Source organism: Hippoglossus stenolepis, chromosome 24 (genome assembly GCF_022539355.2).
Source record: "Hippoglossus stenolepis isolate QCI-W04-F060 chromosome 24, HSTE1.2, whole genome shotgun sequence".
Taxonomy (NCBI): Eukaryota; Metazoa; Chordata; class Actinopteri; order Pleuronectiformes; family Pleuronectidae; genus Hippoglossus; species Hippoglossus stenolepis.
The window spans coordinates 11,179,559-11,206,250 of record NC_061506.1 but is presented as its reverse complement, the minus strand read 5'-3'; the positions used below and the strand labels follow the sequence as shown (position 1 = coordinate 11,206,250).

Sequence of the window (26,692 nt, the reverse complement as noted above, 5' to 3'; positions counted from 1 at the left end):
CCGTTCGCAGCACGGTACGCAAGTACTAATGTTTTCAAACGGATGCGGGCAGCCACCGGTAACCAGTGAAGGGAGCGGAGGAGCGGAGTAGTGCGAGTGAATTTAGGTAGGTTAAAGACCAGTCGAGCTGCTGCATTCTGAATGAGCTGCAGAGGTCGGATGGCACTAGCAGGTAGACCTGCCAGGAGGGAGTTACAATAGTCTAGGCGTGAGATGACCAGGGCCTGGACCACATCCACTGAGAGATGTCAGTCAGGCAGGCAGAGATTCGTGCTGCTACCTGTGTTTCAGATTGGGGAAAAGAGAGGATTAGTTGGGTGCATAGCTATGGTAGGAAAAGCCATGTGAGTGAATGACAGAGCCGAGAGAGTTGGTGTACAGAGGGAAGAGGAGGGGACCCAGGACGGAACCTTGAGGGACCCCAGTAGTGAGAGGACAAGGTTCAGACACAGATCCTCTCCAAGTTACCCGGTAAGTGCGGCCATTGAGGTAGGATGAGAGCAGGGAGAGAGCAGAGCCTGAGACACCCAGGTCCTGAAGGGAGGATAATAAGGATCTGGTGGTTCACTGTGTCAATTGCAGCAGAGAGGTCTAGAAGGATAAGGACAGAGGAGAGAGAGGCTGCTCTAGCAGTGTGAAGTTGCTCAGAGACAGCAAGGAGGGCAGTCTCAGTTGAGTGGCCTGCCTTGAAACCAGACTGGTGAGGGTCAAGAAGGGTATTGTGGTGAAGATAGGAGGAGAGTTGATTAAAGATAGCGCGCTCGAGAGTTTTGGAAAGAAAGGGAAGAAGAGAGACGGGTCTGTAGTTATTTACTTCAGACGGGCTGAGGGTGGGTTTCTTCAGGAGAGGGTTTACTCTTGCCTCCTTCATAGAGTTAGGGAAACAGCCAGTTGACAGGGAAGTGTTGATAAGATGGGTGAGAAAAGGAAGAAGGTCAGGAGCGATAGACTGAGAATGTGAGATGGGAAGGGGGCAGGTGGTCGGGTGGGTGGAGGTTACCAAGGTAAGAACTTGAGTGGGAGACGGGGGTGAAAGAGGAAAGCGAAGGGGATGAAGATGATATAGTGGCATCCGATCTTGATGGTGGATCATGATCTTGCTGGCTGCTGACCATAGACTATGATTGCAGCAGGACTGCTCGATACATAGTATTTCTCCTCAGACACTTGACCATTAATGACATTAATCCACCAATTCACTGACCTTCAGTTATGCTTCAAAATGTTTAACCATTATCAGTGCTGCTAAAACCTTTATCTTGATGTTCTCCTTTACACTTGACATCTATTGCACTTCTGTCCATCCTGGGAGACGGATCCCTCACATGTGGCTCTCTCTGAGGTTTCTACGTTCTTTTTACCCTGTTAAAAGGGTTTTTTAGTAGTTTTTCCTTACTCTTGTTGAGGGTTAAGGGCAGAGGATGTCACACCATGTTAAAGCCCTATGAGACAAATTGTGATTTGTGAATATGGGCTATACAAATAAAATTTGATTGATTGATTGATGAAGTTGATGGAAATGTAGTTATAGAAGGAGGATTAGAAAATGAGGAGCGTATATCTATCTTTTTTGTAAAGTAGTTGACAAAGTGGCTTGGTAGAAGGGAGGAAGGAGGAGGGGGACTGGGGGGAGGGGGTCAAGGAGGTTGGAAAAGATGGAGGGGAAGGACTGAGTGAGAGACTACAACTACAAAATACTTTTCAACCACACCTAGTTCATTTTTCTACTACACACCTCAGATCTACTGACTCTGTTGCAGATACTTTAAGATGGACACAAAATCAAGCAGGTTGGAAGTGCTGACTTCACACACACACTACTTAATCCATTAACTAGAGTTTGCACTGAGGAAGAGGTCAAGGTTCAATAGTGGCTACCACCAATATCAATTACACCATCCAACTACTGGACTCATCTCCTTCACTCATCTCCCACATTGTGGCAAGCGCTTTACACATTAGCTGCTACACAAACAACATCAACAATCACTGATGGAGGAACATTTGACATTACATTCAACACTTCATTTGAAGCTCATCGCATGTGCCACTTTTACTCACTGAGGGCCTGATGTACTACATCCCAAATAAAGACTGCAAAATTGTACATACATTACAACAGACTGCACATTGGTTGTGAAACATTTAGCAAGTGTAAATGATAACACGTGCACAACAACAGAGTGAGCACAAAGCGTTGGTGGAAGAGCCAAGCAAACATGTTGTTGAGCTACAGCAACTAAATACACTCAAACAAACACAATATGGGATCATATCTGTGACAAACTAATACTGTGGCTCAAACAGAGAAACCTACAGATGAAAGAAAGACAAGGAGGAAGAAGACAACACCAAAAGAACAGAACTCATAATTAAACTGCTGCACGTTTGTTTGCACAAGTTTTTACACACACAGCCTTTAGTAGATCAGGCCACAATCCAGTGTGGGGGCTTAGAAGAGACACACACACAGACACACACACAAGGAGGAAACTTCATCATAAATACAACACAAGTTAGGAGAATGTGCAATTCAAACTGGACAAACTTTGGTACAACCTCTATCCTCATCACATGAGCTGTCACTTTCCTGCTGGAATCACTCTCACAGGTGTGAGGGGGCAGGGTTTAGACAACAAAGAGAGCCAAATCGTTTGGGCCAGGACGACGCTTTAGAAGTGAGGAGGAGGAGGAACAGGGACAACAACATACATTTGGTTCTTTTTAATGCCGACACCTTACCGACAACAAATTACAGAGGACAGTGTGAGTGAAGCACCGCAACCGCTGAGCACGAGGTTTGATTTTAGTTGTCAAATCTTTGTTTTCACCTGTTCCTCAGCCATCCTGGTGACTTGCATGCTTTTTTTCCACTTTGGGGTTTTGCTATGCCATGCATTTCTGGAGTTAGATTTTTACCTTACTCAAGGGACGACCTACACCAATTTTCTCTTTGTGGACATTTAAGTTGACGTTCAGGATTTTCTCAGACCTTAAGTCTGGGGGAGGTTCTTAATCTATCTGCGTCGCCATACCTGGACTTTCCGTTTAATACTTAGCCGGGTTTCAAATCACATGACCAGGTCCAGATAAAGACTGTCACAATGGCTCCTGAATTATTACAAGAACTACACTGAAACCTTTCATCTCCTTTGAGACCGCATACCAACAGAGGAGTTTTGTGGGTCGTTTTAGACAACTAACCTTTGACTCTTTTCCCAGTTGTGGATTGATGCCAATTTCAGCAGCGACGCTGCCTCTGACCTGGAAGCGGGGAAGAAGCATCGTCACATTTAGTGCGACAATCAAAGAAGATGATAATCGACAAGATTCAGTATTTGTAAATTGACAAACATGTCTTTTATGATTACACATAAATACTATCTGATAAGTAATCAAATAAAGTGAATTTCAGGTGCTGTGAAAAACCAGATCATTACAGTCTGTGCTTCATTTACCGTGTCAACTGTTTCTCTATGATATTATTACATCTCAAATTCACAACGTAAAGACTTTGGATGTAGTGAATGTTTGGATTTGGTACAATTTCATGCAAATAACACTGAAATGATTTCGACTTTGGGTGTTAGCTTTCTCCTTTTGGATTTGGTTACATTCTTAACAGTTTAGTAAACAAACTTATTGGGATCAAGATTTATTTGGGGCATATCCTATTTTAGACAACATGCTAACATGAGACTTTTTCTTATCATATTTTCTACAACATACTAACAATTCAGTTAATGTATTAATAGAATTAACTCATTTCTATTAAACCTTTAACACAAATGTGTTGTTTGGAAATTCATAAATATAGACGTGACAGGAGCTGGGAGAGCAGAGGATCAATCAGAACAGGTGAGAACTGATTGATTGACTGAAGGAACAGACTTGGGACATGAGCAAATCTCACAGAGACACGCGAGAAGTTGGACTTTGGAATTTATGTTTACATTTGGATTTTAATAAAGTAGACTTCTCATGGCATGCTCTACTGCCACAGTGTGTGTATATATATAGAGAAAGAGAAGTTACCATGTTACTCCTGGTATTACAATGACGTGTGATTTATTTCTGTAACCACATCAACAACAAACCATAAAGTGTCTGTTACCTGCTGAGAGCTTTACATCACATGCAGTTAGTCCATGCAACCACCAGAGGATGCTCTCTCTCTGCAACTGTGGTGCACCGCCTTCAGACAACTTCACTGCCTTTCTGCAGGTGCAGCAGCTGAATTTACTGTCTTGGCCTCCAAATGATGCCAGCGTTCGGACCTGGGATGTTTAGGCTTCGTTTCTGGATAGCGGGAGAAAGTGGACACTGATGAATAAACCTTCATGAAGACTTTGTGGTACTATTAAAAAAAATAAACTGTCAATGAGCTGGTACACTCTAAATCCTTTTTTGGTTGCCACTTATTTTTAAACCTCGACAACAATGACAGTCTCCACCAGAGGAGATACAACTCCAAAAAAGTGCTACATTTAAGTCTATAACTTATGAGTGTCATGTTACATCAATAAGTTAAGAGGGTGAAGGATCACACAGATGACATGTGTTCCAAGGGTCATGACTTTTTCATACAAGACCACAACTTGGGGACTCGTAGAAATGCTGCTGTCTTTAATAATAAGCACACAAACACAGGCTGAACTATACTGTCAAATATATATACTTCAAGTCATGTATTTACTACTTCATTGTGCGTGTTTGTTTGCGTCATCACAATTCTTCAATCTGTGTTCATCCCCCGCCGTCAAGTTAGCCAGACTCACGCTACAATCACACACAGAAGACATCACATTTTCAAAATAAACTCATACTGGCCACTAAAACTACTCTAGCTTTATATATCCACAATAAGGACAGTGAAAGGCAGATTATTATGTTTCACATAGATCAGAACAGCTCAAAACACATAAAGCTAAAAAGAACCTTTCACAATAATACTCCATCAGTAATTAGCCAAATATAAAACTTCATTTGACAGCAGTGATACAAAGATTAAAGTTTCATGATTATATACGCTTCTTTTACTGCTGCTATGAATTTGTTAATAATTAATAAATAACGTAAATAACACAAAAGTCCGATTTACCTTTGGCCTCAGTGTACCCTCAGGTTCGGCTTGTAACGCTATTGCAATTGAAAGCCTGGAACACCTGATGACACAAAGGTACAAATGAAGATATGTCACTAACATCCACCGGAGTCTGCATGAACGGGACCAAAGGTGTTATTGATGTGTAAAGCCCTATGAGACAAATTGTGATTTGTGAATATTAGCTATACAAAGAAAATGTCATTGATTGACTAAACATATATTTGTGGGGTTACACAAAATATGCCAATATATAAAGAAAATCAAGCATTATTTAGTGGACAGACTACCTTGTCTTCATTCTCCGAGTCTTCAGCTGACACTTCAGACACCCGCGCTGCCTGTCCCCGCCCCCTGCCAATTGCTCCACCTGCGGGTAACAAGGCAGCCAGGGTTGTCATCGGTTCAATCCTCTCTCTTCCCCACCTGCAGACAAGTGACACAATTGAACACTAATTAACACACTTGAACCCAACTGCTTGATTGGCTGCATGACCAATGATGTCACCAGGCCAATTAATAGCTTTGTGTCATTTCGACTGACTTCTTCCAGGAGGAAAGATGTAGCTCATCTGGTCACCCAGCCAGGAACACCTCTCCCTACCCAAGCTCTTCAAACCTTCAAGCCTGCCTAAGGACTTCAACACGAGAGCTGAATCACCACAACCAGCAAAACCACTTCTATGAGATTCAAACAGCACAGCAAAAAGGATCCCTTTTCATTCACTGGTAACACAACTGGCCGTAATAGTTCAACATAGCTAAGAAAAGGACTGTTAAATTCATGTGATATTTAGCTAACCACGTCTTTGAAAGCTAATGTTAGTTATGTTACGCTCTGCATAGACTTTCTTTGCCCTCAACCACATGGTTGACTGGCAGCCACCATTTTTTAAGCGCGCGCGCACACACACACACACTTGGTAAGTACCCTTAGTTTGTTTGTGTGTTTATACTTTGACTATTTTCATAATAAATACTTTTCTCAAACACAAATGTTGTCTTCATTAATGTTGCACAAGTATCAATTTTGCCTACTTCTACATTGTCACCAACTCCATATCCTTCAACTTATCTGACCTGGTTCATTTCATTTATTTAATTACTAATCAGAGTTCCAAATTTGAAGTTAGTACTTTAATGAAACTTAATCAATACAATGGCTATCCTGTCCCTTCTTTTGAAGGGTGGTGGCCCAAAGGAGCTTCAAGTTATTTAATATTAATACATTTCTTACATCCACATTTATTTAATGCACAAAAGCACAACATTTCATCCCACTTAATGTATAATAATCACAACAGTATGTCGTCTGAAAACTGATTCAAATAATATCGGCATAGGTTAGTTTGTTGTTCAAAATATGATAAAACCAAAAATCATACTGGTAACCTTTCTTAACACTAAATTACATTCAGATTGGTTTGGAATACTGCAGTCACCATTCTCATCCAAATCAATAATCTAAACACTCAATTAACAGACATTCATTACACCTGGCCTATATTGACAACAGCTGATCATCAACATGACATACGTTGCTTGAGGGTTCAAAAGATACTCAACTCCACCACCTACTGGTGGAAACTCTGCTGTTCTCTAACATGAACATCCAGTGACTGTATTACGCCATCAGTTCTCTCAGCCAATCACACACTTGCAGATAAAAGCATTTACAACCTGCAGCCTGAAAACATCAACTAGAAACATCAGTGGAGCTGACGAGACGGAGAAAACAAGGATTGTCGTGAGCAACAAACACCGCCTCATGTGGGACCCAGGGTAACTGCTGAAAGTACACCAACACAAAACATTAATGATGTAAAAGGACTCACCTTCTGCATCCTTTTCATCAACATCATGCTCAAACAGTGGTGGTGGCAGGGTTACCTGGGAAACATCAGTCTGAATGAAACCACTTTATCCACAAGGCACAAAGTTCAACAATACTTCACTTGTTGAGATGGATTTTCCAACAGGAACGCTCATACATCATTAAAAACAGTAAAGTATTTATTCAATGTTGACAGCCACACAGAAAAAGTAGCTAATCATCATATTTAAGTGGCTGTCAACAGCAACTAATTAGTAATGGCCTTTCTTAATGATGAATCTACTTTCACTAAATGCATTGTTGACTCATCTTCAACTACATCCATCCACCAGGGTTTGTGGGAATCTGTCCGTTGACCCATTTGAAATGACAAAGATCAACTAAAGAGCTGTTTTGGCTAATTCAACAGGACCCTGACCTGCAGCTCAGCTACTGGACGCTCAAAAAGCAACACATCACTCAATAAAGTCGCACTGACAGCTGCATTAGAAGATAGTCTGTTTGTGTGTGTGTGTGTATATATATATATATATATGACAGGCCATATGATAAATCATTCATACTTGGTCCTACACACAGCATCAGAATCTCACACACACCAGTATACTCAGTATGTCATCTAAACTGTTTTTTTTTTATTTTCGGGATCTTCACCTCAACTTGATCTTGTCTTTCTTTTAACTCTATATTATCTTCATGTACTAACTACAGCTGCAAGACAAGTGCGGTGCAGTAGAAATGTTGCGTTTACCTCAAAGTCGTACTGAAGACCAGCGTCCAGCTCTGTGTCTCGCACTGTAAGAAAATTAAAAATATATACAATGAATATCAATTTAAATAACAAGTACTGCAGTAGTTACTTCCCTCCCCCCCAAGAACATTTACAAGCTTGATATTACTTTCATTCACATATCTGCCAATTCTCACATATCTCAACTGTTCATATCTTCAGCTCACACAAGGTTCATTGTTGACTTTGGTGTGGTTTGGACACGTGCTCCAGTTAACTTCAATATGACAACAATCAGAATCACTCATGTTTAGCAAGTTCTCTTCAAAGTAACAGCACATTCATTTTAATGTCGTGCTGAGCAGAATTACACAGCTTAGGTCTGAATTAGTCAACATTGTAATGTGACAAAATAACATCACTTCAGTAAATCTGTCTAAATTGTCTATAATCACTAATAAAGACAAATTCGGTTTCATTTCATGATAAACTTTGACAAAACACCAGATTGGATGAACACACATTTTTCGATCTTCACTCTTCATCACAGACTTGTTTATAAAAAGCTCTGGAAATGAGTCCTTGTCATTAGTGAGTCCTCCTCATTCACGTGCAAACACTTCCAAGCAAACAGGTTTAAAACAGCCACAGTACTAGTATTACACATTATTTATGTGTATTAACTTTGATGTATACATTATTGTTGCTGTCATCTTCAGGATATTTTCTCTGCAGCATTGAGGACAATGGCGTCGTCGTCCTTCACCTCCAGTGACGCCGACGCTCTCCTCTGCAGCACACAACACATTTATTTTGATATGGTGAATGAAAAGCACTTACATAGTGTTTTTCATGGGAAAATACAAGTCAAACACATCGTTACATATGCATCAAGTGATGTCAAAGATATAGATGAATAAATTGATCGATTCATTCTTAACACTCTGATGTTCACTTTCACGCATTGAATTGATTCACGTGAAAGACAAATCAAACACACGTGACTAACGCGTCACAGCGTTTCACTTCGTCTAAATCAAAGGTTTAATTTACAATTCAATTCAATTTTATTTGGACAACTCCAAATTAAGATACACATTTTGACATTTCCTTTAGCTGGCACTTTCCTAAGCAACTTACAATAACTTCTCTCAAGGTGTTTTACAATGGAAGTCGACAGTTAGGAGGACATCACCGGCTACTATTTTATATCGTAACTCCACTTTTAATCACTTTTAACACATGAGCAACATTTTGGGGACTGCAGACAGAAGAAACCGCGAGAACCAGACTCAATGTGGGCGACATCTGTATCAATCGCTGCTCCTCAGAGGTAAAGGAACAGATGGATCAGCCTGGCTACAGAACTGAACAGGAACCTGGACTCCTTCTTCTTCTTAGTTTCTTCTATCAATGATAATTAACTGGAGAGCCTGGCATTTCAAGTGCTTTCTTATCATTTATCACACTGTCTGTTGAGAATGACACCACGGAGCTAAACTCCTCTGTTTACTTTCTGCTGTCAATTGTTCACAATGAGGCAGCTGTTCTATTGACAAAGTTATCAACTAGTGTGGGAGTGAAGTTTGGATCAAAAAGGCAAACGCTGAAAGTTTGATGTCACTTATTGTGAACTTTGATTTGTTTTCCACTCAAGACATTAACAAATTGGAGTCGCATGCATGATAAACAAGTATCTAGAGTTTGTATAATATTAGTTGCCTCCTCTTTGACCTTTCACCTGCACTATGTAGTTTGGTCATAAATACAAACAACTCAAAGACGGATCAACTGCAGAAACTTGCTTGAAATCTCAACACGTGAGTCAAAAGGAACCAGTAAACCAGGGAGCTTGTGTGACTTGCACCCAAAAACAGCCATTTTCGAGCTCCACTGTTCCATCAATCAGTCTTTTTAGATTTTATATACACACGTTCACCTCCAAACTACTCAGAGCAGCAGCAGCAGCAGCTTGACACCTCTTTGGACAAACTGGTTCCAAGACTTGAATTCGTGAGATCACCAAACATTTCATTGCACGGAAAACAAAAGTGGAGACGTCTTCTGAGTGTTCAGGCAGAACGCAGAGAGAACACACTGGAGAGGCGTGTTTGGAATTTGAATATATCCCATGCTATTATGAATTCACTTTTTAAATGCTAACTTTGTTGCTAGCCAGCAACAACCTAAGTTCTTTCAAATCACCAGTAAACAAGGTTCAGAAGTTCAGATGAAAAAATGAGTCACTTCACGTCTTGGGTGAACACATTTTCAGAAAGATGCTAAAAGCCCCTCAAAAGTCGGCGGACAACACAAAAAAAAACAAAGAGCCAACTGCTAAATCTGTGACAATGGGTTTTGTTTTCTTACAAAACAGGAGAAGGGATTGTGGATTTGTAAACAGGGTACAGATTTACATGTGGTTCAACTATGGGCTTCCTAGTTTTGGTTTATTATATAAAGGTGTTTTCTTTTTTGTTGAACCCAGGTGGATTTAACACTTTGCCCCATCTACACGGTAGAAAACAGGACAAGAAACCATGCAGCGACACACTCTGGGTCACTTGAACGTGGAATCAACTGGAGCCCTATATTAATCAGGGTTGAGGTCAATCCTGTTTCCAGAAAGTAAATTGCATGTGAAATGCAGCAACAATCCAAGTACAATACATTCAGTTCTTAGTCATATATCAGACTTTACACATAAGACTTTGCAAAGTTTCTCTTCAAACTTAAATTGATCCAAACTCTGACGGTCAGTGACTCTTGTACATACCAAGAACCAGTTTTTTCTCTACATGTATTCTTGTACATGCACAAATTACAGTGTGTCGTGGATCTGTGACAGATTTACATCATCGTCCGTGAACTGGTTGCTTGCTCTGCAACCTCAGGTGGAATGGCACAGGTAATCATAACAGGAGAGATACTTCTATCCACAAAACTATTATACGCTGACGGTTGTCCATAATCGAGCAAGCAGCACAGAAAATAAACAGTCTGGCCACGTCTCCCAAGCTTGTCCTGTCCATTCCACATCACTCTCAAACATACATGCACATACTCGTGTATATATATAGCACCGGCCTTCCCCCTCTATTCCTACATCACTCTCAAAGCAAGAATGGGCGTATTACATTCTGATGGAGAAATGACGACCATGGCTCATTATCCTCTCCCTGAAGAATGGAACTGATACATTCAATGCTAGTGTGTCTGCTTGTAAGTCTCACAAAACTCTTAATATTTGATCCTTTTCATTTTGGGTAGTACACATAGTTTATATATATATACACACCTATGTACTTATGTCCAAAAACAATGGGTTTTCATTCCTCCACTCCATCGTCACAGCAGAGTTAGTATTGAGCAAAAGAAAACAAGAAATCAAATGAATACCTGAAGACACAGAGTACAAAAATACTATCATATTTCATGGGTTGAGTAACCGTGTCGCCCTAAAGGCCCTTGGCAGTTGTTTGAAAGTAAGTTCGAGACATTTGGAGTGCAATTCTGTCACTTGAAACAGCGCTTCGAGAAGTTAGAAGTGAAAAATGGCGGTTTTACTCGTATTTGTGCTGCTTCTCTTTCTTTAAATCTACTTATCAAATTACGAAAAACAAATAAAAATAGGATATTTCAGTGACACTCTTCTTTTGTCAAGGAAAAGATGTCAAATAGCACACAGAAGGCGGCCACATCCTCCCCTTTAAATGACATGTGTGATTTCTTTCTGTAACCACATCAACAACTACATGAATCAACCGTCAAAACAACAACAAACCATAAAGTGTGTCTGTTACCTGCTGAGAGTTTGACATCACATGCAGTTAGTCCATGCAGCCACCAGAAGACGCTCTCTCTGCAACTGTGGTGCACCGCCTCCAGACAACTTCACTGCCTTTCTGTGGGTGCAGCAGCTGAAATTATGGTCTCTGGCTCCAAATGACGACCTCGGCACAAAATGCCAGCGTTCGGACCTGGGATGTTTAGGCTTCATTTCTGGATAGCGGGAGAAAGTGCAGACTGATGAAGACTTTGTGGTACTATTTTAAACAAAACTGTCAATGACCTGCTAAACTGAAAATGGATTTTACCTCTACAACAATAACAGTCTCCTTCAAAGGGGATATAACGCTGTCTTTAATAATAAGCAGACAAAGACAGCCTGAACTATACTGTCAAATGTACTTCAAGTCATTTGCGCCTTTTTAGAAACGAAACTTATCAGTCAACATCTCTGGTAAAATCAGTCATGTGTGATAATTTTCAGCATGGAAAGTTGCTGCTGGTGGATTTTACTTTGCCTCCACCGACTGGTTTCACTTATTTACCACTTCATTGTGCGTGTTTATTTGCGTCATCACAATTCTTCAATTCTTGGAAATCCGTGTTCATCCCCGCCGTCAAGTTAGCCAGACTCCCACTACAATCAGACAGAAGATATCACGTTTTCAAAATAAACTTATACTGGGCGCTAAACTACTTTAGCTTTATATATCCACAATAAGGACAGTGAAAGGCAGATTATTATGTTTCACATAGATAGTAAGACCTCAAAATACATACAACAAAAAAGAAGCTTTTACAATAATACTATCAGTAAGTAGCCAAATACAAAACTATTCATTTGACAGCAGTGATACAAAGATTCAAGTTTCATGATTATATACGCTTATTTTACTGCTGCTATGAATTTTTTCGAAATTACTATATAACATAAATAACACTAGACTTAGCATATATGGATAGAATATATATGAGTATTAGCAGCAGTAACACAGCCGACTCATTCATGTACATTTTTGACGACAATACTTCAATATATTAGAACAATGAATAAACTTAGACATAATAATAATAATAATAATAATAATAATACAATATCTGTCTCAATAAAAAGGCTTCTCTTACTTGAAGGTATAGTTAACCGAAAATTGGAATTTCACTCAATTTATGAACTTGGTTCTAATAATAAGAAAAATACTAGGAACATTATTCATGTAATTGTATTGCATTCTACATAAACTACTGCTATTAACAATAATTGTGCTGCTGCTGCTGCTACTAGTAAGAATAATAATAACGACAAGAATTAGACTCTGTATATCAGAAGTTATTACTAATAAAGTATATATTTATAACACTGTAGTGTGTCATTTATTGTGAAGTGTGCAATAGGAAGTGTCACGGTGTACCTGCAGCTTGCTTCCCCGGGACTCCCAGTTATTTTCCTGAGCAGCACTTCTGCGGGTCGCAGCCATTTCTCTCTTCTGTTGTCCAGCGACAGTTGGACAGGAGCGTCCCCGGGTCGCGACGCTCGAGGCTCGGACACACTCAGCAGCCGGACTCCCCTCTGCCTCCCTCGGCCGGATCTCCCAGCTGAACCGAACCGGGGATGGACCCAGCGAGCCGATACCAAGTGGTGAGTGTGGATCACCAGCTCGGCCTGTGGCACACAGGAAGAAAGGCCTTGATCAAACATGAAGCCACGACTACACAGTACTGACATTCACATAACACGTCACGTCACAGACAACGGTAACAAAAACAACACACAATATTTACTCCTGTTGTGTATTTCTACTCTCGTTACTTTGTTTGGAATGCCAACCTACGAGTGGACACTTCCGCATCGGCTAGGCTAACTTTAGCTAACATTAGCCCCGCAGGCCTGTGGCACTTACAGCCTGAACTGTATCTCACACACTTAGTCGTCAGACACGTGGCTGTGTTTACATGAACCTTATTAAACCTGTGACCACACACACACACGGCTGTTGACACGACAGTTTGCTGTGGATTCATGTTAGCATGACAAGAGGCTAGCTGGCTAACTGTGGCTCAATAGGGGATTCTGCTACCAACATTAGCATACAACACTAATGCTAATAACTATTATTGTTATTACTTGTATGTTATTGTATTTTATGTGGACCCTGAGTCACAATAACAAACAACAAACTAACTACGTTAATAACAATAATATCTTAATTGCTATTACATTTTTTTTTTTGTATTTACATGGATCCAGACTTTCTATAAGAAACTACTTTCAGAATATATTTACCTGATTTTTATTTTAAGTGATTGAATGTATTTTATCAGAACCCTGAGTCTCAATATTAAACAACCAACTAATATCTTAACAGCTAACTAACTAACCTCAATAGTCCAACTAGTACTTTAATCACTAACTTTTCCAAAGTACATCTTGTTGTTTTTCCTGTTACAGATTCAATGACAGCGCACTTAGTGTTCCCGGTGCCAGTCTAAACACTCTAACGATCATTAAAACATGGCCTCTCCCCCACTAAGTGGTAAATATTTGAGTTTGCTGTGCGGCCTGAACACGTGAAGGCGATTTCTCTAATGGATTAGCGGGCGTGTGCTGTAACAACAGCAGCTCAGAAGTTTGGGGAACAGTGGTGACCACGTCGGGATAAAGTGCATTTTGTTCTCGGATGCCTGTGGTTCTGGGTATGCCAGTGTGATTCCCACAGGATTCACATTGTGCCAGAGTGTGAGCCGGTGTTGTGCTCTGACTTTTCATCATCTAGCAAAGCTGACATTTCCACATTTTAAAGTGTTTTAAAATGATAGAAATCCCATTAATACAATACTAGATGATCCATGGCAGGGTATTAGGGCCAAGTTGAACAAAACATTCACAAATCAAGTCATAATATTACAAGAAGAATGTCCAAATGAGAATAAACTTGTGATTTAACACAATTAAAGTCATAATATTTTGGAAACCTAGACTAAAGTATAAGATTGTTCTGCTTTTATACTAATAATAGGATTATTTTAGATACTGCTCAGCTCAGGATATTCCTCTTCTCACATGTTGTGGTGTTCACCTCCTGAAAGCCACATACTTTCCACTGGATTTTGCTTTTGTTTCTTCTTAAAGGTTCACTGATTTATTTCAAGTATGTTGCGCTGCTGCTCTGAGCCGGCCCAAGTATATTTGTACGGGGTTGCTTATGGCTATGTTGTTAAAGATATTATGTAATCCCCTGTGCGCGGGGGTGCGTTCTGCCATGTCCTTGATTCGGAGCCAGTTGTCAGGCGCTCGTTCGCTTTCTGCCTTGTACTTCAAACCCTGCGCTGGTGGAGCTTTTACGGGCTGCTTTGAATTCTCTAGATATTTTAAAAACAGTTTATCTGCACAGTGATGAACAAACTTCCCTCTAGGTTCCACTTTATGTCTTATGAAACGTCCAGTACTTTATTGAACTCTTCTTATTGGTCACATGTCATTACAAAGGGAGTTGCCCCTGTTTGTACTGGTGTCGTCCCACAGCAAGAACATTTCCATTACTTCATGGAAAATCTCCCTCTTAAACACATAATTATGATGCTGTTAATTACAACTCTGAAGCACCTTGAAAAATATAGGCTCCATTCAAATCCACAAACCCAAACTAAAAGTGCCTTCGGCATTTAGACACCACCGCACCCACTTCTTCAGATAAGGTCGTGGCGACTAAAGCTTCAAAAGCAGAAGGTCTTTAATGTTTGTCACGTCAACACAAGCCACGACCAACTTTTCCACATTTCTTTTACAACCACGTCCAACTTGCTCAACCACATAGACGTAGAGACACTTTCTCTTTAGTGTTTCTTGGTTTCTCTTTATTTAGACATTAAACTCGTGATTGCATTACTCTGTGCTTATCTGTTAGGATTGTAACAGTAAACACACCATAAATGTGTTGCTGATTTGTGACCTAGGTTGGCCTTGCATAGAGCGTGACACCCACGTCTTTTTTTCCCCCAAGGTCAATCTCAGCCTTTCTACACTGACACTCAAATTTGACCTAGAATTTTGTGTAAACAGATCATTTGGCTCCAAAGCTCAAACAATTTAAATCAGTTTTTAGAACTTCAAAAATACACTTTTACACATGTGGATTCATGAAATGAATGCACTATATGTGGAAAATAGTAGATAGATGTCAAATAACTTTCAGAGATGGTTTTTACAACACCAACTTTGTTTTACTAAAATATCTCCGTCCAGACGATAACAGAACATGACTGCTAATGCTCAACCATGCGTGCCGGGCCAGGAGGCCGTGGCGGGAAAGTAAGGTGTTTTGTAAAAAATCTGCTAATCGCAATAAAGTTAAGCCAAATATCCGCATAGTGTGACTGAATGACTTCATTTTACACATCAGGCTAGATGGGATGTGTGCAAATGAAAAGCAATCATCACATTACTTCCTCAAGGGCACCTTGAGAGAAGTCGGGAGGGGGTGAGCCTGGATAGCTCCACAAACTCTGCCCACCAAGATTTCCCTCCACTATGTTCTAGACCCCTCTGTAATTTCAGAAGGTGTTTGGCTCTTTGGTGCTGACAAATATTAAAGCACTGAAGTCTGTAAATGATTCTCTCAGCTACAGCGACAGCCTCCTTAACGGATCACTTTTCCAGAGACCGTCCTCTGGTGCCAAACCAGCGTAGTTTCCCATCTCTGTGTGCAGTGTCAGGCGTTCTATAAAGGGACACCAACAGCACTTCTAGTTGTAATCTTGTGAGTGCCTCTCAACTAAAGCTACCCAGTGTTTTGCCAGTTGCCAACACTTATAATGGAAAGCGGCAGCAGCAGTCGGAAATGTTGGATTTCCCGTAGTTTGCGAACAAATAGTAGTCTGTTATCAATGACATCGAATTGCACTGGATTACATACACCACATGTTTTGTTCATACTTAGCTGGGCAATGGGAACGCAAACTACTAGATAGAAGTAATCACTGACTGTTCAGACATTAAATGGCTATTGCAGAAAAACTGCTTGACAGTGAATACTTTGAAAAACAGGGTGTGGTTTAATAAAATCTCAAGTCGTGTAACAAATAAAATGAGCATGACTTTTGATTTGATTTTCATCATCCAGCAGAGTGAGGTCAATTAACAGAGGGAAACAGCTACAGATATCTGTGATGTCACTATAAAAAGGCAGAAAGGGCTCCAGGTAAAATTGCCAAAAACTGAAAAAGGAGACTGTTGCTTTCAATTAAAGGAACGGTACAGAAAAATGAACCCTAAAGTCCATAATGTGGACAATATGTAAAATACTGGGGGAAATCATTTGTGCCTGTAAGACGTAATCGGTGAAATCCGGTGAATAATCTTTGTGCAAAAAAAGTCAATAAACAAAAACAGATTGTGATCAAGCCCCTTGTGTTGCATAACTTCCTGATGTTGCTGTTGCTACAAACAAGAGTCGTGATGTTCAGCTGCAAAATCCCCCAAATGCAGCTCATGAATACCAACTGTACGACTGCTCCTGTCCTCTCTTGTCATTTCAGTCAAGTAGTAATCTTAGTCACATACTGTCCTGAAAGGATACAATTGTAGCCGGTTTTGTACATTTCTAGCGTGTACATCATGTCCTCAAGCAGCCACGCTTTTCATCTGACTTATCATCTGATCAGTTTCTGCCCGTTTTCTCTTCCTCCTTATAGTTGCACAACGAGGACGACTCTTCGGAGGCCTCTACCAGCGAGCAGCAGCCATGCACTTCTGCTGCGGCGCTGGCTGGTACGTCCGGCCAGGACCACGGCGCGGCCCAGGCCAGCTCGTCTGCAGCGGAGGAGTCGGGATCGAGGACTGAGGGAGAAGCGGAGGCTCCCCCGCCGCCGTACGCGTCCATCGAACTGGGAGCAACAGCTGCCGTGCCTGGTATGACATTAATTGTTCCTTTAAACGCAGATTTTCTTAAATGTAATTTCTCCGCAGTGGGTTTGCATGCTTCTCACAGCAGCAGGGTTACATCAAACTTTGTGGCACTTACGGGAACGACTTCCCCCCACGAGTCCCTGTTGATTTCCATGGCTGCACATTACTGCTCTGGCAACTACACAAAATGCGGTTCACTTTGTAAACAAGCCCTCCTTCCCACGCTATCTGTCCCACAGAGACTAGTTACCGAAGTGACTTCCCAGTACCTCCGCCCTACAGCGTCGCCACCTCGCTGCCCACATATGACGAAGCGGAGAAGGCCAAAGCAGCGGCCATGGCTACCTCCACTGTGGAGGTGATGCCACGGGTGAGGAGACACACTCTCTCTTCAGATTTCAATCCTAAATCTCCTAGATTTTTCTCGTGGCCTCTTGTGTCAACATCCTTCATCTGAAGCCTTTATTTTCAGCCAACGTAATATTAGCAAGCTATACATGTTTTAGTTGGGTGGGGTTTACCTCACAGCATGAGACAAAGAAAAGGTATGGACGTCACTGTTAAGACACCGAGGAACAAAACTGTGACCGAAGTAGCTCCCAGGGTGAGGGAGGTCAAACGTGTTTTGTGACTCATCTTTTTGTGTTTGTGTGTGGATGTCATTGTGCATATTTTTGAAACCCACCTCACGTTTATCTGCTGTGGTTTGTCTGTGTCAGGACGATGAATTCCCTCCCAGAGATGATTTCAGTGACGCTGATCAGCTGCGAGTCGGAAACGATGGAATCTTCATGCTGGCCTTTTTCAGTAAGTCGGAGTCGCGATCATATTTTGAAAGCATCTGTCAAAACACAAGCACGTTGGAATCAGTATTATTTTTTACAATTTTCACAGCCATTTTCAAGATTAAATATCGCAAGAAAGTCTCATTTGAATTATGACAAATATCCACAACTAAATAAATGTTCCTGAATGAATCATGGCTATTTTCCTTCTTTTTTTTTGGCATTTATTATAAAGCAGTTTAACCCGTTGTCCTTATGTTTGTCCTCTAGTGGCCTTCCTGTTCAACTGGATCGGGTTCTGCTTGTCCTTCTGTTTGACCAACACCATTGCAGGACGCTACGGAGCCATCTGTGGCTTCGGCCTCTCTCTCATCAAGTGGATTCTCATCGTTAGGGTTTGTATTTTTTTATATTTGTGCCACACCGAATTTTCACAGAATACATTTAGACATTTCAAAGACCAATATCAGCAATCAATTAAATTTACTCCACACAACAGGTCTATTGCTAAAATGAGTCTTAGCATTTTAGAGATTAACTTTTTTTCCACAAACATATAAAGGAAAAACATGGAGGCTGTCTTCTAATACAGGTCATCGCAGGCATATATGGATGAATCTATATATGCTTATATATTATATATTATATTATATTCATAAAAACACAAGTTTACTTATTTTCTTCAGATTTTACTCCAAGTAAAAATGCACAAAGTGAGAAATGTCTTTTCCTGTGTCCAGTTCTCCGACTACTTCACCGGCTACTTCAATGGTCAGTACTGGCTCTGGTGGATTTTCCTGCTGCTCGGTGAGTTTACTGATAAATGGTACAGAACTTTGATTTTGAAATATTTCCCTATCAGTCCATATACAAGCAAAGGCTACACCCATAAATAAAATGATAACCATCCAGATGAGCGATTAGCTCTGTATCCAAAGTAATCTCCGTCCACATCTAAATAAAGCACACGACCTTTAACATAGACTGACCATTCACGAGCCGCTGTAAACAGGAAGCAGATTGTCTACTCTGCAGTTGGTTGCTTAGCTGCAGACAAAACAAATATCCAGAAACAGCAATGGTGAAAACAAAGACAGAGGACGAGCTGTTTGAATGTTCGGTAGCCTAAAGTGGAAGTTTCTGTTTTCTTCAAGCGAGTAAATCATCCCTCTCCCTTCACAGGTCTCCTGCTGTTCTTCAGAGGTTTCGTCAACTATCTAAAAGTGCGCAACATGTCCGAGAACATGGCCACCTCTCATCGAACGCGTCTCTTCTTCCTCTACTAAAGGTACAGTACAAGTCTGAAAGGAAAATAAATCACTGCATTGTAGCTTGCTCTAATGATTGGATTTCATGTCCCGCAGATTTCCACGCCATCACCATTCCTTTTCAATGTGAAGTTCCTTCCCTCCCCCTCGAATGACCTGACTGAGGAGCTGTGCAGTGAAGAGAGGACACCGGGAAGGAATGAGGGGAAAGAAAGTAGGGAGAAAGTGTTACCAGTCTCGTCAGAAGAATAAAACGACTCACTGCGCAGCCGCTACTTGTGAACCGGGCCGAAACCGATACATCTTCGACGTCCCTTCCCGGGCTTTGTTTTTGTTTTTCTTTGATTCAAAGCCCTGATCGCAAGAGCACACAGAGTGCTATTGACAAAAACCTGACCTCAGCCGACACCGGCTGTAAACAGAGATGTTCCAAAATCAGATTTTTACCTAACGACACAAAATTAAAGCACAATGAAATCATTTCAATATTTATCTTAAATGAAAGGAAATTTGGTTGGAAGAGTCATTTGATGGCGTTGCTTGCTCTGACTGCAGTGTTACCAGCTTAGAACTGAATGACAAATGCTCAGTGTAGGAGGTGGAAACCTCTCTGAAGTTTCTCCTTTGTTCGTCTCCAACCTTTGTTTCTAACATCAAGTAGAGAATTCACCTTCTGCACGCTAACTGCATCTTTCAGTACTAGTGTAACCATTCCACATTGTTAAATTTTCAGGGTGTTTTTAAAAAGTCTTACTTTAAAGGCCTTTGCACATCAACGGCACAAAACACGGAATCATTCGGAGGCAAATTTGGATGCACCTGACCATTCGCTATTCGGCTAATAAATTAGAAGGATTAAAAAAGAACGAGGAAATACCTGCGCGGGTTTCGCCACCTGCTTTGGCAGCTTCAGGAGGGATTTTAGGTCCCAGTTCTGCAGAAGCCTGACCAAGATCATGCTTTTCTCCTCAGTATTTAACGTGAGCTCTTCTCCCCGCCAGGAGTTGCGTCACCGGTTGCTTGATCCGAGCATCAATTCGGCTACATCGCATCCTTTTAAAGACAAAATAACAGTGAGAAAAGGCTAAAGACAAAGATATTAAATAACTCGACAAATAAACTTGATATCAGACTGAGAAGGACGTTTTTTCTTCTTCAACGACTCCTGCTTCAAAAATATTAATAACTTGTGAATTAAAGAATGAAAAAATGCTTCTTGTGTGCAAAGGCCTTAACTTTGATGTACTGTAGCATTTAACACGTGAACTTGTGCAGTGCGGTCAAATTCAATCTTACTTTCACCGATGGTGGACATCCCGAAAACATCTCAGCCTCTCTACCCCCGAAAAGCATAAGCACAAGAGCTAAATGGAAGATTTTCAGATTCAGTGCAATGGAATGTGTATGAGGAAAACCAGACACGTTCACGGATCCATTCACATATCACAAAACAAACGTACAGTCACTTCAGACTCAGACGTGGCTCCAAATACGACACGGGGCAGAGAGCAGCATGGATTTTGTCCAAACTCTTTCGTCATGTCCGATTTGTTTTTCGACAAACAACTAGTTTAAATTCTGCCGTGACCTTTTGGATTCAGGACGGACCTGCTGAAACAGAAAACAGTTGTGAGCCATTGAACAAATGTTTGAAAGAAAAAAAAAAAGCAGGTAAATGCAAAAGAAATACTGATAACAAATCCGAAATGTGCACGAGCACAAATCATTTTCCCTCCTTTTTTGGCCTTTCAATGAAAACTGTTGTGCTGACCTATGCAGGAGCAATTGTTCTTTCATCGTGACATTTTCAGAACCTCCGTACTGTTTGAATCAAAGAAAAACGAAATGTTTCCCAAAATGCCTGCAAAACCAAAACTCAATCGTGTGTTTATGTCTCCCAAAAACATTATCCGTAAGCTCCCGAGAACTGCGGCCAATCAGTGAAAGCTCCTTGGATAAATCTGTGTTTTTAACTCGGATCAGTGGAAAGTGGCCCAAAAGCAGGGGAGGGCTGCCTCGTATGCACCTCCACCTTTTACACACAGTACAGTACAGTGCAGTAACTGTTGACGTGCCAGGCTAAAGTCAAAACTCCAAGAGTCTTATGCAATTTAGTTATTTGCGATGGCCGACTTTACTTGTGGATGTAAACTCCTGTGATAAGAGGGAAGTCATCACAGATCGAGAACCAGTTACGTCATCGGGTTCGGTGCAGAGGAAACTAAAAGGCTGACGGAACAAGTAACAAAATTGAATTTAATCACCGGTAAAATTGAGAGGAAAATGCAGCGCTCGATAAACCAGTTGGAAACGTGACTGGTTGCGCATGTGGTGCATTATTTTGGACAACACCAGCACACGGATCTCTCTCTGGGATAACGTTTCTTCCTTTTTTCTTTTCGCAAAGCGAGAAGCTCTTTGGTGATGTAACGTAGCTCCCGTCGTGGACGAGCCACCTTTTTAATCGTGGGACGCTGTCCAGCGCGGATGGAGCACGAGTAGTGTAACGTCATGAACCTGCTTGTTTTTTTTTTTCTTACTTGATTATTTTCATCATCCAGAAAATGAGATGTGTATACCAGCTTATGCCAATTCATAATATTTGCACTTTGGAGAACTTCTGTACAGAATGATTTGAGAATCTGCTTAACTTGACGTGGGGGGTAGAAAAAGAATTTTAAAAAGTTATCTTAGCCATGCAAGTTTTCAACTGGAATTCTTAATCATCCCAAATGGATTATTTGCCTTTTGCACTTTTCATTTGTCAAACAAACTAAATAGATTATATTGTTATTGTGTGTCTTGTTTCATTGCTTTTAGCCCAAACTGTGACAGCTTAAGTATTGCCAAACTATTTCTTTTCTCTTTTTCTCTTTTTCCTTTTGGACTCTGGTCGTATCTGACAGCAATATCAAGCTCTTTCGATGAATTCAAGCTCTGCTGCATGATTTCTCCACCTCAGTGAGTGGGGTTGAATATTAGGATCAATCTAGTACGACATACATTGTGTTTGTTTGTAAATAAATGGAGAAAAAAATGCGATGGCGGCCAAAAAAATTATCCTTGTAACATCTTCTCTCGCAGTTGTTATGCATTTTATGTAAATTGTAACTGGAATTTAATTGACGGATGATGTCTTGCCAAAATGCCAATAAAGTTCAAAAGCCTGCCTGTTAAGTTTGATGTCGTTTTCCGTTATTTCTTTTACTGTGCACGGAGCCTGATTTATTTACCAGATTACTTGAGCTATCGTTTGCACACGTTTAGAATTTAGGATTCATAAAACAGCACCACAACAATCTTTTTAATTGGCCATATTATGACGAGCTTTAAAATGTGTGAGGTCAGTTATCCCGTCAATCATCACATGGATTAACTGTGGCATCAATATGAGCAACACCTTTCACATTGAGTCATTTGATCCATTTTTTAAATAAAATCAGAGTCGAGCAGCTTTGATTAAGTTCATTCTTTACACAGGATTTTGTTTGACCTGGTTTTATCACCTTTTCAGTAAAGTTTCATACTCTCACATTATTCTTATCCTGCATCTTTGAAAAGATGTCAATGTATTTTATTTCTCTCGCATCGATCGGCTGAGCACTTGCATCAAGCATTTGCTGCAGTTTGTATTAAATCAATCCACTAGATGGAGCCAAGCACTACTAGGAAATCTGGCATTTTTTCTTGACATGGGTTAAGAAATCTTACTGGTGTCAAAACTCTTGAGGAAGCCTCTGTCCTTCTTTACTTCCTGTTAACTCCACTACTCCCTGTTTTTGATTATATTTATAAGAAACTAATGAGTCATCCTCGGCATAAAGATACTAATTTTAGTTTTTTTAACCCCAATTATTCATCTATCGTCATCTATCGTCCTTTGGGTTCAATTTAAGTTCCATGACTTTTAACATCAAGGGATATATTCATGATGTAGGTAGCGTTAAAGTAGTTTTCGTATGGGACCAGTGTGAGGCTATAAATGTTTATCATCTATGAAATCTAAAAGTAAAAGTATTCCAAAACGAAACACACGTCTTTTGTGCTTTTATTAAATGGCTCCTTACCCGTTGACGATCTGATATCTTAGCTTTATGGTGTCCAGAAGTCACACAGCTGATTAGTGAACCGTTTTACTCTTTGCAGTTTTATCGAAGTTTAAATGGCGCCGTGACCTAACCGCGGATCCGAGTTTGCCAGTCCCACTCGGAGGGGCCTGATAGAAATAAGCCGGGGGCTCTTTAGTGCCGCTCTGGGAGAGCGTATAGCTCTCTGCTGGATCAATGTGTCCTCACACCCCAGTGCCCCAGGCCATTAACCAGACCCTCTCTCCGGAGGCCCACACTGCAGCCTGTGTGTTAACGTCAAAAAAGCTTGGTTTTATACGAGGAGACACTGCTGGTCAGGTGGCGGAGAAAGCAGCAGGTCACTGAGTGGCTCGCTCGCCCACGAGACGCCACCAAACGAGACAAACTGCACGCGAAATAACATTTCATCAGATGATCTCATAAAAAGGAAACAAAACATTAACTTGTTTTTTTTAACCTTGTTTCTCGAGAGTGTCACAGCTCTTCAAATAGGTCCAAATGTCAATTCTTACTATGCGTGAATTTATGTGTTGAAATCCCTCTTCGTTTTGAACATTATATTATAAATCAAATACCAAACCCAAACAAAAAAGAAGGAAAATCACAGAAACAAGATTAATTCAATTGAATCTAGACTCACAGAAGGTCAAACATGAGTAAATGTTGGATTAATGAAGTTCAAGTACCTACGCCAAGGCTGAACAAACTTGCACAGTGTAACAAATAATATTCTTCTCTTTACTACATGGACTTGTTCTTCTACATTGGTAGCACACCCAGTGAATTGATGTTTATTACCTGGGAAATCTGCGGGGGAAAATATCTCCCAATGTTAAAAAAGGTGATTGAAGAAATCCTTCATCTGCCTCTTTGTCTGAATCGACGCCAAAATTAAATGGGCTCTTTCTTGGCCCGTGTTCCATCCTTCCACTAAGTTAAGTGGAAATCTGTCCAGTACTTTTTTGTGTGAGACGGCTGACAAACTAAAAAACGAGCCGAGGTGAAAACATAACGTCCTTGATGGAGAGAATTAACAATCAATTAGCTTTTCCCACGCCAAGACAGCAGCCTTTGGACGTGGTGATTGACACTGCCTGTTTTAACCACAAGGTGCCACTGTCGCCCACACGTTCCCCTCGCATCTATGTGAACTGGTGAAAACCACAGCTCTGAGGTTCGAGCTTCAGTGGAGCAGTTACAGGTTCAGCGACATGTCATGAACATTTAAAAAAAAAAATTCAGTTTCTCCTTCTGAGATGCTGGAATAATAACACGTGGCTATTGCTCGTGTTCTTAAATTACAAAAATCAGCCAACTTGACCGATCCAAATATCATATGATTCAGCTCATTGCTTCAGCTTGTTTCAACTGTAACATAACACATGACAGATTGATCTGTATTTTCTCTATCGGGAAAAAATCCCCCTTCCTTCATGACCTCACTGAGGCCGTTCTGCGCGAGAAGCCTCACCACGTTTGCCCGATTGCTGTGAAATCCTTCAAGCTACGAGCTGCCTCTTACCTCCTGGCAGACAGACAGGGCTCAGGTGCTGCAGCTCTTCCCTTCCTGTGTAAATAATACTCGGGTTTTGATGGGGTTGTCACATAAAACACAGGATGTTGTTCTCCTTTCTGTCCCTCCCTCTTGTCTTGTTTGCGTGGCTCTGACGACAGCTGTGCGCGCTGCAGCTGCCGGGACTGGCTGTTCCACCGCAGCACAGAAGGCCATGAGGCCATTTTCTTTTTGTTGGTGCAAAGCATTTTATTCTTTCAAGATCTGGTATCGTTTCTCTTTCTGTGATGCTGAAATAATAACACACGGTTATTGCTTGTGTTCCTAAATAACAAAAATCAACCCAGCCAACTTCACCGATCCAAATATCATGTCCACACTTTAATGTACACACACCGGGACTACAACAGCCGAGGCTTAAATTAGCAGGGAAGACAAAATCCCAAAACCTGACCGGAGCATCTTTCAGACATGGACCGGATATTTTCCAGAGATTTTCAGGAGGGGCAGTCGGTTGCTCTACACTTTTTCAGGAACTGTTCCTGCCAGCCCAACAGGAACTGGATCTTTGGCAGGCTGGCAAAGAAGAAGAAAAGCAAAAACCTGACTAAGATGCCTCAAAGTCAGTCGATTTCACAGAAACAGACAATTTCTCTGCATTGTTGTCGGTTCAAATTGTGTCAAATATGTGATTCATCCGAGAGCAGATGTGTCATTTTATTTAAAAGCATCTTTTCTGTGAAGGTCGTTTGAAAAATCTCCCTCCGGCGCAGATTCAGCATCGCGGGAGCGCACTGTGAATAACAATCAATGGCCACTGGGGGAAGTAAAAGGCTGAACAGAAAACAAAATCTCAACGTTAAAAGGAGAAAAAGAAAGAGTAGCTTATGGCCAACAGAGGAGCCCATTCACATAATGGGTTTATGTTACCTATTCGCCGATCCGCCTGCCCCCAATCTGGCCTCCTCTCTTTTAGAAGGCCCTAATGACTAACCCATTTACATAACTCCCTTCCGGTTTGCAAATGTTTCCCCTTTGCGAGGCCCTCTCCTCCCTCTGAACTCGTTCTCCTCATCCTTTGTTGCCCGCGAAAGCCTCTCGCCCTGGTTTTGACCAGGTGGGGCCTCGTCGCGTCCTGGTCCCGGGCCCAGAGGAAAGTCTGTCACACGCAGAGAGGGAGAAAGGCGGCCGGAGAGCTGCGCTGACAATCTCTGTCAGCGGCATATCTGAGGGCCTCGGCTGCCTGGCTACTGTCAAGCATGTGTGTGTGTGCGCCTGCAAAACCAGGTGAAGTGTGTTGCCGTGCTGTAAAGTGTGTGGGTGCCTCTACTGACAGCTTGACTTAGACAAACAAGCCAATATACTGAACAGTACTTTTAAACACATTTCACATGTGCACCAATTTACTAATTAGCTACACCGTTTAGCTGTCTTGTTGAGAGTTAAATCACAATGCAGCTAGCTTTACCAGCATGTTCCGATTAGCATAAGGACTGGAAGTGATGGGAAGCAGCAACCCTATTGTCCAAACTTCAAAGTTCAAAAACACACCTAATGGCTAATTTATACTCAACGTTTGACACGGAAACAGATGGAGCCTTAATTCCATCAGTACTCTACATTCATTATTTTTGCACATCTTCTGGAAACTTACAGACACGGCCTGAATTGACCAAATG

General features: G+C 41.2%; 1 protein-coding gene and 1 long non-coding RNA gene across 2 annotated transcripts; one reads left to right on the top strand and one right to left on the bottom strand.

Annotated features, from left to right (window-relative positions):
- Positions 1 to 221: 221 nt before the first annotated feature.
- LOC118103321 lies at positions 222 to 25,063 on the bottom strand. The gene is made up of 13 exons (XR_004694858.2): positions 25,023 to 25,063; positions 18,045 to 18,200; positions 12,867 to 13,117; positions 12,003 to 12,094; positions 11,472 to 11,670; positions 8,365 to 8,458; positions 7,690 to 7,733; positions 6,940 to 6,994; positions 5,395 to 5,530; positions 5,102 to 5,165; positions 4,115 to 4,299; positions 3,205 to 3,264; positions 222 to 280 (listed from the first exon to the last, which is right to left on the bottom strand). It is a non-coding gene; the product is annotated as an uncharacterized LOC118103321 (long non-coding RNA).
- Positions 12,953 to 22,589, top strand: ndfip2 (Nedd4 family interacting protein 2). The gene is made up of 8 exons (XM_035150129.2): positions 12,953 to 13,093; positions 17,146 to 17,362; positions 17,599 to 17,729; positions 18,079 to 18,166; positions 18,415 to 18,539; positions 18,885 to 18,951; positions 19,327 to 19,432; positions 19,509 to 22,589. Exons 1-7 carry the CDS (start codon positions 13,067 to 13,069, stop codon positions 19,428 to 19,430), a joined length of 759 nt encoding a protein of 252 aa, XP_035006020.1. The 5' UTR covers positions 12,953 to 13,066; the 3' UTR covers positions 19,431 to 19,432; positions 19,509 to 22,589.
- Positions 25,064 to 26,692: the final 1,629 nt, after the last annotated feature.